The sequence below is a fragment of the Oryctolagus cuniculus genome, chromosome 13 (assembly GCF_964237555.1).
Source record: "Oryctolagus cuniculus chromosome 13, mOryCun1.1, whole genome shotgun sequence".
NCBI classification, from domain to species: Eukaryota; Metazoa; Chordata; class Mammalia; order Lagomorpha; family Leporidae; genus Oryctolagus; species Oryctolagus cuniculus.
The window spans coordinates 103764732-103779583 of NC_091444.1; the positions used below are offsets into that span (position 1 = coordinate 103764732).

Genomic DNA, 14852 nt, shown 5'->3' on the forward strand with positions numbered 1-14852 from the left:
CAGGCCACAGCCCAGAGCCTGGAACTCCATCTGGGTCTTCTATGTGGGTGGCAGGGGCTCACGTAATTGGACCATCTTCCATTCCCTCCCAGGATGTACATTAGCAGGAAGTTTTATATATATATATATATTTATATATATATAAAGTTTATATATATATATAAAGAACAGGTAAGAATATATAAGAATATATAAAGAATAGGTAAGTTAGTCAACGACAGAACAGGGCTAGGTAAGTTACTCAATGGCAGAATGGAGCTAGGTAGGTTAATCATGCAGAACTCCAGGACAGCTGGAAGTTGGAGAAGCCTGAGCCATGACTCCAGCACTGAGATGGGGTTTGGCAACAGTTATGTGGCCTCCTCGTGGGCCAAGCAGCCACAGATACACGGAGCAGAGTTCAGGGCCAGGGGTGTTAGAGGAACCTCCCGTGACCTGATCTTCCGTTAGTTCCTACACCACTGACAACCACTGATGCGTGGGTTTTAGAGGCTGTCTAGTTAAAACTTTCATTTTACCCAAGAGAAAGTTCAAGAGTCCATCTAAAAGTTCATGGGAAATGGAATTTAAAGATAAGTTTATTTCAAATAATTTTATTATTGTTTATTTGGGATGTAGAGAGAGAGAAAGAGAGAGAGAGTGCTCCCATCTGCTGGTTCACTCCCCAAGTGCCTGCCAAAGCCAGAGACCTGCAATCCAAGTCTCTCACATGGTTGGCAGGGATCTAACTACGTGAGCAGTCACCACTGCTTCCCAGGGTTTGCATTAGCAGGAACCTGGGGGCAGGAGCCAGAGCTGGGATTAGAACTCAGGTACTATGATACGGGATATAGCTGTCTTAACGTCTAGGCCAAACACCCACCTCAAGGATGAGTTTAATTTGATGCAGACATGTATTAAGGTCCATGTCTATGAGGAGGAATCTTTAAAAAGTTCATTAATAATACAGATTATGTAAAACTATGTATGGCTTTCAGATTTTTTTTTTGCACTAAAATAGATTTATGCTTTAAATCCATTTCCCACAGACTTTCTGAAGTCCTCTTAGGGAAGGAGAGAGAGCGGGAGCGGAATGTCTAATCCTAAATGAAGCTTCTCACGCGACAGACCTGTTTTGAGAAGGTGACCACATCCCAGGCTGCTTTCTCTGACACCGCTTTTGCGTCTCTGCCCTCTTTGGTCTTGGTGCTGCAGGACTCCCCACACTTTGTGGAAGAGGAATACAGATTGTGAGTGCTCTTTGCTCCTTCAGCCTTTGGGCTCCCAGGAGGGGACGCCCCGCCCCTGTGGACCTGCTGCCTTCTCTTGTAGCCACGGTATCTGCTCTGAATGAACATGGCCGCTCGGTCTGCCTCCTGGGTCTGGGCTGCTGGTTCTGCCTGCGCCTCCTGGGCTGTCCCATGCCTCTGGCAGAGTCTCTCCTCGCTCTCTGCGTTTTGATACAGAGGCCTTTGGCTGGGAGTAGCTTCCAAAGTTGTCTCACTCCCGGCTGGCCCAAGCCTTGGGTAGCTCGACACGTCCTGTGCGCCCTTTCTCTGCACCTGTGCTGCCTTTGAATCTTCCACATTCCCATCCTCTGCGAACCTCCAAGAGAGATTCTGCATCTCGGCGCCCTCTCTCTCTGCCCTCCTGGGCTGGCCGATCTCTTCCTGGTCTCTGATGTTCTGTTTGGGGCTGAGGTTTCCTGTGACGTACGACTCTCGCTTAGCCTCTTCCCCACACGCACTCTGCATTTTGTTCTGAGTTGGAGATCCTCTGTTGGTTTGCTCCCCTGCAGTGGTGGCCTCCTCCTGGGCTTTGAACGTGGAGGTTGTCACTATAGACGCGGGCCCTCTCTCACGTGGCGCTGGGATGGCGGGTTCCTCAGAAAAGACTGTGTCCTCTGCTTGTTTCATCCCGAAAGACTCCCTGTGAAAAACACATCTGCATATATGACAGGGAACTGGAGCTTAGCACTCCTCCTGGCCATAGCTTTGTGCAACCTATTGCTGGAAGAAAAGCAAAAGGAATATAGAAATTCCAAAATAAAAAGTTATCAAGTCACATGACCTAAGGGTTTCCCAAAATGTTTTCTCTAACCCAAACCGTGAAGGCCATGCAAGTAAGGAGAAAACCAGTTTTCACTCAGAATGAGAAACGTCCCAGCATGAGAAGCACTATATTTTCATTTAATGAGGTAGCAAACTTTTTGGAATTTGGGCTATGGTGCAGTGCATATCAGATACTGGTTTAAGTCCCAGCTCCTCTGCCTCTGATCCAGCTTCCTGCTAATGCACATCCTAGGAGCCAGCAGGTGATGGCTCAAGTACTGGGGCCCCTTCCATGCATGTGGGAGACCTGGGTGGAGTTCCAGGATCCTGGCTTCAGCCTGGCCCAGGCCTGGTTATTGTGGGCATTTGGGGAGTGAACCAGCAAATGGAAGATTCCTCTCTCTCTCTGCCTTTCAAATAAATACAAATAGATAAATAAGCTTACAAAAGAAAACTCAAGCCTAATTTTAAAAATTCTAGGAATTTAGTCCCTTCAAATATATGTTTTCAAAGCAAAGAACTTACAGTGAGAAGACGCTGGGGAAAGTACAGCCTAGAGTGAGATCAGTGAGCAGGTGTGTTTACTAGGCTGATGTACTTTAATAAGCACTGCACGTCTTATCACAGGAAATATCTTTCAAAATTAAAGGAAAGAGACTGTCCTTGCCACAGCTGATGATCACGTAATGAGTTGTTCCTTTGCCAATATCTTTCCCCTTAACCTGATGATAAGATGTTTACTATACTTTCTAACTTTTTTTTCTAGCCAAAGACAGAACACTAACTGCAGCAACACAGTTCAGATGGAGTAAAGAAATCACACCTGGGGGCTGGTGTTGTGGTACAGCAGGTTAAGCCACCACCTGTAACGCAGGCATCTGACATGAGCACCGGTTCGAGTCCTGCCTGCTCCACTTCTGATCCAGATCCCTGCTAATGTGTCTGGGAAAGCAGCAGAGGATGGATAGCTCAAGACCTTGAGTCCCTGCCACCCATCTGGGAGATCTGGATGAAGCTGTAGGCTCCTGGCCTAGGCCTGGCCCAGCTCCCTGCCATTGTGGCTATTTGGAGGAGTGAACTGGCAGATGGAAGACCTCTCTTCTCTCTTGTACACACTCCTATGCCTTGAAGCAGATCCTGTATGGAGTAGGTTCTTTATGTCTGCTAACTTGAGAGCTAATCCTGGTGTCTCTCTGGAAAAAGATGGTAGCAAACGAGTATCTAATGAAACATCACACTTCCTTGTTAATTATAAAGTCTACAAGCAATAATTCAAAGTACAGAAGTGGTAATTTCTGGGAGGAATAAAACCAGTCACTCTTTCTTCCATCTGCAATGTTAATATTTTTCTCTGACTCTTGATGTAGTCATAGGCAGCATCACCTCCTGCTCCTGTGGCAGGCACACAGTCGTTCTGAAGCCTGATGGACTATTCTACAACCAGCAACAAAAATAAACAAATCAGGGTGGGTGTCCTGGTGCAGTGGTTTAGGCTTCCTCTTGGGATACTCACACCTCAAATTGGATACCCAGATTTGAGTCCCCATGGCTCTGTGCTTCCAATCCAGCGTCCTGCCAATGCACCTGGAAGGTAGCAGATGAGGCCCCAAGTACTTGAGTACTTGTCAGCCATGTGGGAGACCCGGATGGAGCTCTAGTCTCCTGACAACCACTGCTGTAGCCATTTGAGGGAGTGACTCATCAATGGAAGATCTCTTTCTGTTTTTCCCTCTCTCTCTGTCACTCTGTCTTTATGAGAAATAAATGTATCTTCAAAAAAAGAAGCAAATTATTTGGATCCTTGTAGGCAAAGACCACTGGAGGATACTTCAAACAGCTGGTAGGAAAGGGAACTTAAAAGAAAGGTTTATTTTGGTGCAAGAAAAAACTTGTAATTCATGCATAGTTTTTCATAACATAAATTTTCCATGAACACTTTGTGTATGTAGGCCTCTAAGTTCATACACACACACACACACACACACACCAAAAAAAAAAAAAAACTCAAAAGAGTACATAACATTCATGCTTGTCAAACAGGGAAACTAGTGACACATGGTGAGTGTGGGTGAGAGGGAAGAGGTGGTCCTGAAACCAGCTAGGAGACCACTCTTGGCAGGAGGACCAGGCAGTGGTGGGTGTGTGGGGAGAGAAGCAGGCCACTTCCTCTGCTGTCCCATTCTTTAACTCTCCCCATGGCCAGTTCTGATGTTCAAGACAAGGGACTGGGGTTGGGGCTGGAATGATCTTTACCTCCCAGAGAGCCACTTACTCATCTTTTAATCAGTTCACTGTTCACCACTTGTACACAATCCAGGTCTTGTTCCCTTCCCATAATCCCTACCCAAAAAGGCAAGGTCCCCACCTGTTTGGCCTGACTGTATCCTTGCATGTTAGCTAACCTATATCACTAGAATCATCTACTTATTGGTCATGTATACTTTCTCCCACGATACTGTGAGTGATAAGAGCATTAGAATTTTGTCTCACTGATCTGTCTATCCCTACTTTCCACGGTAAATTCAAGTGGATCTGCGAACACAAGCCTGGAAAGACAGATCTGATGGCTCGGAAGAAGGAAGAACAGCTGGAGATGCTGTTAAAGGTCAAGGGCATATTGGCTATAATGGCCATGGGAATGAACGAGAGGTTCCCAGAGATGTGATTTAGATGTGGAATAGGATTTAAATGTGGGGAGTGGAGGATATATAAGCTAAGGGCACTCAGCGTTGGGAGCAGTGCTGTGGATAAAAGCCTAAGAGAAGCCAAGGAAGAAAAACTTGAGAAGGAAAATGGGGTCATCAGAATGAGAATCTACCCAAGTTCCCAAACAGAAAAGGAACTCAGCATCGGCAGGTTAAGCTGCTACCTGTGACACTGGCATCCCATATGAACACTTGTTCCAGTGCTGGCTGCTCCACTTCTCATCCAGCTTCCTGCTAATGTACCTGGAAAAGCAGTGGAAGACATGGGAGACCTGGATGTGGTTCCTGGCCCCTGGCTTTGGCTTGATCCAGCCCTGGCTGTTATGGTCATCTGGGGAGTGAACCAGTGGCTGGAAGATCCCTCTCTTTCCTTCTCTCTGTAACTCTGCCCTTCAAATAAATAAAATAAATGTTTGAAAACAGAAGAGAAGAGAAGAGAGAGAAGAGAAGAGAAGAGAGAGAATAGAAGAGAGAGAAGAGAAGAGAAGAGAAGAGAAGAGAGAGAATAGAAGAGAGAGAAGAGAAGAGAAGAGAAGAGAAGAGAAGAGAAGAGAAGAGAAGAGAGAAGGAGAGGAGAGGAGAGGAGAGGAGAGAAGAGAGAGGAGAGAAGAGAGAGGAGAGAGGAGAGGATCCCAAGAAGGCCCCAGGTGTTCATGGACATTGGCTGTATCAGTGTCAGGAGCTGAGTAAGATATGAGAAAGACTGGGGACATTTTTGTACAACCTGATAGATTTGGAAAACCAGTACATCAAGATGATGCAAGAATGCGCATCGTTGTACCTTTTATTTCTAAAGTTTTTCCTGTAGTCAAACTCCTGGTCACAAGTCTGGATGGTGGTCACTGCTGTATGTTTTCCGTTGACAATCTCTCTTCTCTGTTTCCTGACCAGATGTCCTCTTGCCACTGAAATATACAAGGCCCAGAGCAGTGTTAATCCTGAGAAATAAAACAACATTCCTTTAGCCAGCAGAAACAAATGGTTTTTCCCATGAATGTTGAAGAGGCAAATGAAATTAAGGATGCCAAGTAGACCAGGTTTATAAAAATGGGATTCATTAAGAAGACTCTTCTAGATGGCAAGCTATAGCAGTAGTGTAACTAGCCTATCTTTCATACTGAGGAGCAGTGAGATGATGGAGACGAGCGCAGTTGGTGACAAAGCATGCTTCATTTGCGTAAACTTGACCAATAATTATTTTCCTTTTCACTACATTAAGCTCTTCCAGGGAGAAAGCCCTTATTATGTAAGTATGAGGGTACTTCAAAAAGTTCATCGAAAGTGAAATGAAAAGATAAGTGTACTTTGATGCCCAACCTTAGGAAATCCACTCATTCTAGGGGTCTTCCAAGGGCTCGTGGAAAATGGTATATTATGAAAAGGCTCTGCATGGATCTCTAAAATTTTTTGCCCCTAATTATTCCATTTTCCATAAACTTTTTGAATTAGCCTTGTTTAAATTTGGGACATTTTATCCAATTATTGTTGGGGCCAGACATAGTTCAGAACTTGAATTAATTTTCTCGTCTTAATTTCTGCAAGGTAACACAGAACCCATCTGTATTTCCTGATAGTCCCTATGTCAGGACGGTGTCCTATAGTGGAACACATGGTAAGTTGTTCAGAAAAACACAGAAAACTTTAGCTAAGTAGAATGAACAAAAGACTGTAAACAGCCTGACTTCACCTGAGGTCACACTTCTCTGCCACATGAGCCATGAAAAACACTTTCATAAATATTATCGTATTATAATATTTTTCCCTATAGTTAATGGAAAGAAACAGGTGCCCTTTAACAAAATAGACTTAATTGAGTTGTCAAAAATTATAACCTTTGGAATAAAGTAGGAAACATTTTATTGCCCAATGAATTATAATAGTATGATTCTTGTGATTTCAATGAATTCAATTGCTTGTCTTATCTCGCACAATAGGTCAATTACGTTTCATTCATCCTTGACAGATAATTTTAAAATGATTATATTGAAAACAAATTGTTATTCAAAAGGTAAATACAGTTTTATTGAATATTCAGATATTAAAAGTGTCAATCACTGCTGTGAAGTCTCAAGGCCACAGCATCTGGGAAGAAATACACGGCTACAGAGAAGCTGGGGGTCTGTGTATCAGAGGTCTTCTAAGATCTGATCTCACACCCATATCCGAGCAGTACACTGTGAGACTGTGGGTGGGTACCTGACTGTAGGACGATGGCACTTTCTTTCCTTTTCTCCTGGAATTTTTTGTATCTTCTTGAACCCAGGAAAGCTCTGACACAGGCTTGAATCAAAATCAGCTTGTCGATGGCTTCCTTTCGCATTAGGTTTAACTGTTCCACATGGTAATATTTAAGAAACACCTTAAAGGAAGTGAAGTAAAGCACAAATAAATAAATAAAACACAAGTAAAACACAAAACATGGAACCCAGATGTGAGGGAGTGCTCTAAATCGTTTGAGGTTTTGGAAATCACTGCCTTTGGCTGTTTTGGCTTCTAAGTCGTTAGGACAGCACTGATTTTGCTGCTTGATTTAAACCCTTCTTTGCAAAGAACAGAAGGTACCAATCAGGTTCAGGTTGCTTATTCATAGCAAGGAATTTTCAGGTTGTTGGATGAACCAGTAAGAGTGCAGAGTGTTTAAGCTCTTTCAGTCATTTTAGCCTCAGATAGTCTGAGCTAATTTTTATGCGTTCATTTTTCAAAGACAATGATTTATCCTAAATGTAAAAGCATTACAAATACACTGGTAAGACTTTGGATGGTTATAGCTGTATTAGTTCATTCCTTAAGCGTGGATCAAGTTCTATGATGCAGTTGTGCCTGCCGTGGGCTCAGAGTGGAGGCAGTGGAGGGAATAAGGCAGCCAGAGGCCCAGGCAGATGCAGTTAACAGCTTTCTCAGTCATAGAAATGGAGGTCTGACCGATCATTCTCAAATCAGCCTACACAATGTTCTCATCCTAAAGTCTCAGCTCTGGTTCACATCCCCCACCCAAGGAGTCACTTACCTGTTTTTTCCTTTAATTGCTACATTTGCTAATAAAAGTCACCTCAAAGAGTTTATTGAATCCATCAAGATTCAAATTCAAATGTTATGTTTGAGTCATGGGAATGCAGAATTCTCTCAGTGTTCCATTACTTGAAAGCTTGGCACCAGAGGCAAACAGTTTAGCATTAGAGATTTTGATGAATTCAATTTTAATTTCTACAGGACTCTAGATGTTAATATATTTAATCCATTCTGCTGTTGACAATTCATTTAAAATTCAATCTTGTTTAAAAAGGTCATCTTTTTTTGGCATGGCATTAGAAATGCTTTTATATTAAATACTTTTTATCCATGTTAATGAATGGAAAAGGTGAAGTGGGGAAAGACAAATAGTTTTAAAATGCTACTTAGATACCATGCAGAACTGGAATGCAAAGGGCTTTTTTTATGAGTTAAAACTCCATTTGATGTTAGGCGTGTGTTGCAAACCCTTGTCCTGAAATTCCTGATTGGAATTCACTTTGTGAATTTCTACCAGAGAATGGCGTGACTCAATTACATGTCTTTTTAATGCCCAGAGTCTCCCAGCACGAAATCCTAAAGTAAATTTGGATTCCCGAATATGTAGGACACTGGGTCTAACAGACTTTGTTTCTTTAGCCCTCACATTGTTACAGGACTAACTGCTCATCTGGGCATTATGAAAATTCTTGCCCATGCTTCTCACACCCAAGACCCAAGTCCTATCAATTTCCTGGCAAATGTGGAAGTCTGTTTCAGTTTACTTCTATGGTGTGGCCCACGCAGTTACTCTTCCATGGTTCATGTGTGAGCATCTCTTCACTTGAGCCTGGCACCTTTCCTTGCACTCCCTATGAAACATGAAGTGGCCCTGATATGCTATGAATAAGCAACCCAATCTGCTGTTTATTTCCTATCCCCACACTGTGATGCTAGGAGGAAATCCTGAGGCCTGATGCATCCTTTCTCCACCCAGACAACTGCCTTACTTCTATATTCAAGGCAGGCTATGCTTTTTTACTTTATTCTCCAGGGGATTATTAAAGAAGCTAAGATCTCACAGGTTCTCAAGGCTAAGGCAAACACAGCAATATACACACATAGCACATCCAGTAGTTAATGGGGAATATTTTACCCCACCTAAACTTCAAGTTCATTGGAGAGATAGGTTTAAGAATTAGGAAAAACAAAACAAAGCAAAACAAAACAGGAATCCTATTGGATCACTATAATCCTCTACAGCTTTTGGACTATTTTTGGTGGTGATAAAATAGAGAAAGTGCATCAGTCTGTTTTCAATAGTGTTTGATGTAAAGTATGTACATTATCAAGTTTACCTTGTTCTTGGATAAACCTTTGAGATAAATTGTTCTCTTGTTTCTTAAACTTTTATGAAAAGCAACTGTGCTGCAGGTTTAAGAAGAAATAAATCTTTATGAATTTATTATTTCCTTATTTAAAGCTGGAGACTCTGCAACATAAAAATCCATCCTATTTTCCATCATTGTGAAATGTTCTAAATCTCAGTAAATGCAGCGTGATTGTTCATTTCTCTCACAAAAACTTCATGAAAACATTACCTTTGTTTTTCCAAGAGCCCAGTTATCGAGACCAGCTTTTTCCAAAATGGTAGCACAGGTGTCGGGGCTCACCGGGGGCTCTTCGCTGGCCTTGTAGCAGAGAACATAGTACCTGGAAATGGGAGCAGGGCTAGTTAGACTTGTGCAGAGGTCTGATAACCTAGTGGCCTGGTGAGCCCTGGAAAGCTTTGTGTTGGGGTGCGGTAGAGAACCTTGGACCCGACACTGGGGTGCTTCAAGTGTTCTCAGAGAAGCTCTGGGGTGAATCAGTTCCAGACTAGGCCATTGTAGAAATCTCAGTGCTGCGCTCTTCCCTGTCCTGATGGGTTTTCAATACTGAACCCTCTGCAAAACTCTAACGTTGGAAAACAAAACATAGACAAAGCAACCTTTCCCTGGGGCTAAAAGCAGGGGGCTGCAGTGAGGAAGTAGAGGGGGAGTTTCTGTTTCTCTTCCACAGTCACACAAAACCTGGAAACTGATCTAATTCTACCCAATCTTCCCACCACCGGACACATATCTTCCATCAGCGTTGAGCTCTTGAGTTACTCGAAGTCTCTCGCTGGAATTTTTCTCTATTGATTTAATTCATCTATAAAAGGAAAAGGTTCGGCCGGTGCCGCGGCTCACTAGGCTAATCCTCCGCCTAGCGGCGCTGGCACACCGGGTTCTAGTCCCGGTTGGGGCGCTGGATTCTGTCCCGGTTGCCCCTCTTCCAGGCCAGCTCTCTGCTGTGGCCAGGGAGTGCAGTGGAGGATGGCCCAAGTACTTGGGCCCTGCACCCATTGGGTGACCAGGAGAAGCACCTGGCTCTTGGCTTCGGATCAGCGTAGTGCGCTGGCCGCAGCGGCCATTGGAGGGTGAACCAACAGAAAAGGAAGACCTTTCTCTCTGTCTCTCTCTCTCACTGTCCACTCTGCCTGTCAAAAAGAAAAAAAAAAAAAAAAGGAAAAGGTCATGCAGGAAAGAATTGAAAGAAGCCATGAGGCCCTCAGGCAGAACCACGAAGATTACTGGAGAAGGAAGTGAATGAAAGGAAGAAAAATCAGTTTGAAATACATTTATATATGATCCCATCTAATGCTCAAAACCACATATCAAATGGATAATATTATTATCATTCTTATTTGCAGATGAGGAAAAGTACATCTTTTTTGAAACATTATATTCAGGATTTTTAAAAGATTTTATTTATTTATTTATTTATTTATTTATTTTTGAGAGGTGGAGTTACAGACAGAGAGAGGGAGAGACAGAGAGGTCTTCCATCTGCTGGTTTACTCCCCAAAGGACTGCAATGGCTAGAGCTGTGTGGACCTGAAGCCAGGAGCCAGGAGCTTCCTCTGGGTCTCCCATGTGGGTGACAGGGGCCCAAGCACTTGGGCCATCTTTCATTGCTTTCCCAGGTGCATTAGCAGGGAGTTGGATCGGAAGTGTTGGAAGTGGAATAGCTGGGACTCAAACTGGAGCCCATATAGGATGCCAGTGCCACAGGTGGAGGCTTAATCTACTACACCACACTGCCAGCCAAGAAAAGTACATCTTGAAATGTACAGGAAATAACTCTGAACAAGGTCACACGTGTAATAAAGTGACAGAATGGGATTCACACCAGCTGACTTCAAGGCATGAGTATTTCCTATTCTACTACTGCCTTCAGAAGTTCTGGTTCTATGAGGGGACTTCAGCAAGTTCATGGAAAGAGAAATTAAAAGATAAATGTAAATGAAAAGACTCTAGGGGAGAATTTGTGAAATCCATGCATACAAGGGGTCTTCTACAGTCAGTGGAGGGACCAGTGTTTAGTTCAAATGGAGTGCTGCTGATTCAAGTCCCAGCTGCTCTGCTTTCCATCCAGCTTCCTGCCAATGTGCCTGGGAAGGCAGCAGAAGATGGCCTGAGTACTTGGGCCCCTGACACCTACATGAGAGATGTGGATGGAGTTGTTGGTTCCTGGCTTCAGCCTGGCACAGCCCTTTGGGGAGTGAACCAGTGGCCATTTGGGAAGTGAACTAGCAGATAAAAGATCTCTCCCTCTCTTCCTCTCTCCCTCTCTCCCTCTCTCCCTTTCTTTCTCCATCCCTCTCTCCTTCTCCCTGTCTCCCCCTCTCTGTCACCCTGCCTTTCAAATAAGTAAATAAATCTTTAAAATAAAGAAAGTGGAAAATGACAATTACAAAAACCTATGAATGGATTTAAAATTTTTTTTTAAATAAAATAATTTTTGGGCTCATTTTCCATGAACTTCTGGAAATACTATGCATCTGAGATGTAACAGTCAAACCATATAAGTGCCTAGTGAGAAAATGGAGCTAACTATGGTGGCTTCTTAGTGTAAGGGTTGTGTGTGAAGTTCATGTTGGGCATCTTTTAAGATCGTTTCTTTGTCATAAAACAAGAGTTAACTGGCAACAGAACAGACAAAGAGTCAGAGGCGTTTTAGACTGGAAGAGAAGGGCCGGTTAAAGGCTGAGGCAGAACAGAGGGAGGCTCTTTGAGTCCTATTTACACCTCCACAAGACCTCCGCAAATGGCCTGCTTCTCTAAAAGTCTATGTCAATTTGGGCAAAAGCTTTCAAATTAGTGACAGACAAAAGGTTTAATCTTTTCTCTCTAGAACTGCCAGTATTCAGAACAGCTATTCATGTATTCTCTATATATTTAGTGCCCCTCCTCACCCCTTACATATCATGGATCAATCTGCCACTGTATAATTGCACAGGACTTCAACAATATCATCTAGACAAAAGGTTTAGTTCTCCTTAGAGTCCAAGTTATAACATTGCAATTATTTTTGAAATGGGACTGGAACCACACATTCTGTATGGGTTGTGGGCATCCCAAGCAGGGTCCTAACCACTGGGCTAAACGCTTGCCCTGACAATCTACCATTTGATCATTGTGACAGTCCCAAGGGGGTAGTCATGGCAGACTGAGTAGATGAGGAAAAGGAAGCTGCAATCCAGACCAGGGTTTCTCAGCCACAGTCCTGTTTACATTCAGGTTGGGCTCTCCTGCACCTGCAGAATAAATGGTCACCAACATCCGTGGCTTCTACTCACTGGATGCCAGGAGCATCCCTCCAGGACATATGGCCACCAAAAATGCCTCGAAGCCTTGCCCAGTGCCTTTTTCAAGGATCACTGGTACAGGCTGAGGTCAGTTAATGAGTGGCAGAGCTAGAACGAGAGCCCAGACTCTTCAACTTCTCAATGCAGAAGCTCAGGCCTCTCGACTGGACGCCTCCAACATATGTCCTAGGCTACCACTTAGGGGAGCTGGCGATGGTTTTCCAGCCTCAACTAAGAGTTGCCTTCTCCATCCTGTCATTTGCGTGAACAAAATGCCTCCTTCCCAAACACCTATATAATTTTCTACTTTCCTTCCTCCAATTCTTCTGAAGAATTTGTTTTCAAATCATACCATGGAAACTGAGAAAGAAATCCACGTACCGCTTGATAAAGTTGGCAAAAAGTATGCGATGCGAGTACCCTTGCCTTCGAATTCTTGCTGTTTCCAGGATTCCTGTGTAGCGAAGCTGCAGCAAAACTTTGTCTTTGTCATATTTTCTTGCTTGACGTTCATTGTTTGGTTTGATGCAACGGACAAAATGAGGCTGGCCCACTACCATTTTAGATAACAAATCCATCAGGGAATACTGTAATTTGCAACAAAAATAAACTTCTCTGTGTAGCATACAAAAACACACAAGCCTTTTACTATAAGAATAAAACTTGAGTAATGGACGTTACAAATGCTCACACTAATCACAGTAAATGGAGGGAAATCCGATTTAATGGAAATCTGAGTTAGAGTATATTTTAAAAGTTAGATTTATAAAAATATAGAGGCGATAACTATGAAGTTAGCTAATAAGAGTTTGCCTATAAACTCTTAAGTTGGGTTTACTTCATAGATAAAAATGTTTTCTATATTATTTGTAAGTAATTACATCCTCTTTGGCAAACTTGCCAAATTACAATATTTAAGCACACAATCAAATCCAACTCATACACTAATGTCTTTGTCCAACTCTTTCTTTATGGAAAACACACAAGTAAATACTTTAATCACAATAAGAATCATCACCAAGTTTAAAATAAAGAGGGGGGTGGTTAAGGTGCCTGTGTCCCACACTGGAGTGCTTGGGGTTGACTCCTGGCTCTGGATCCTATTGACTCCAGCTTCCTGCAAATGCAGAGCCTGGGAGTTAGCATTTGATGGCTCAAGTAATTGGGTCCTTGCCAACCACATGGGAGATGTGGACTGAGTTCCTGGCTTTGGCCTGTGGCCTGGCCCAGAGATATTGCAGGCATTTGGGGAATGAAACAGTAGAGGTCAGCTTGCTCTCTCTCTCTCTCTGTCTCTTAAGTAAATAAACAAAAAAAAAAATTAAAAATAGATTTAAACTATTTTAAAAAAGAAATGACAGAGAAATAAAAAGATTTTACTATATAGGATACAGATATAAAACAAAATGCAAAGCAGTATCCATTTATTCTCATCTGCTCTAATTTCATCATCCTTTTTAAAAAATTAAGAAATTGATCATACATATTTATGTGATAATTCAATACATGTATTCAATGAGTTAGTTAACATTTTTATATCCACAAGCTTTTAAAAATTTTGATTAACATTTAATAATTGTACCTTTTTTAATTTTAAAAAGCAGTGAGATTATGAGGGAGAGAAGGAGAGAGAGAGAGAAAGCGAGCTCTCATTCAGTGGCTCACTTGCCAAATGTCCCAATGTCTAAGACTGGGCCAGAATGAAGCCAAGAGCTGCGGGCTCAATCTAGTTTTCCCATGTGGGTGGTAGCAGCCCAGTTATCTGAAGTGTCATCTACTGCCTCTCCAGGTTGTACATTAGCAGGGAGCTGGAATCAGGAGTGCAGCTGGGAGCTGAAACCAGGTATTCCAATGTAGGACGCAGCTGTTGCAACCAGGATCTGCTAGGCCATATGCCTACTTCAACTGTATGTATTTATGGGGTATTTTCATACTTTCCTTATTTATTTTAGAAGGGTGTTTTTTAATCACCTAGATATGAAAATTCTTGCACCAACACCTTATGAAAACAGTAGCTGACTGCTGGACAACTAATATACTATACAACATATTAGGATAATCACAGTCCAGCTAAAAGTGGAATCCCAGAAAGCTGGCACCTCAAGGACCAGGATCATCGTTTATTGGCAGGGATACATGGACATAGATGGCTATTAATGAACAGATCTCTTTCTGTGCTGGAAATACAAAGGCTGCCAGGCACAAAGCCAGTGCAAAACAAATACTGAGCAGGGACCGTCAACAAGGCACTGCATTTGCAGACTTGCTCTTGGGCACCGAGACTCAAACAGCTGGGCCTGCCGCTTTGGAGCCCTCTTTCATTACATTAATCTGTGAATCATCGCTCCGTGAGTCACACAAACATCTGCCATGCACTGGTGACCCAAAGGTGGATTGGCGTTGGCTGGCTTTCAGAGCAGGTGCTTACTATTAGTTAAGGCGTTGCTTTTTCTCACA

The 14852-nt window shown here is 42.9% G+C and overlaps 1 protein-coding gene across 1 annotated transcript in view; it reads right to left on the minus strand.

The window, feature by feature from the left end:
- The window catches only part of MYO3A (myosin IIIA), a 229809-nt gene that overhangs the window by 34555 nt on the left and 180402 nt on the right, over positions 1 to 14852 (minus strand). The window contains exons 26-30 of the mRNA XM_017347628.3: positions 12777 to 12982; positions 9325 to 9436; positions 6932 to 7094; positions 5517 to 5640; positions 1110 to 1908 (exon numbers count right to left, since the gene is read on the minus strand). Of these exons, the coding sequence (XP_017203117.3) occupies positions 1110 to 1908; positions 5517 to 5640; positions 6932 to 7094; positions 9325 to 9436; positions 12777 to 12982 (1404 nt within the window). The remainder of the gene's footprint in view (positions 1 to 1109; positions 1909 to 5516; positions 5641 to 6931; positions 7095 to 9324; positions 9437 to 12776; positions 12983 to 14852) is intronic.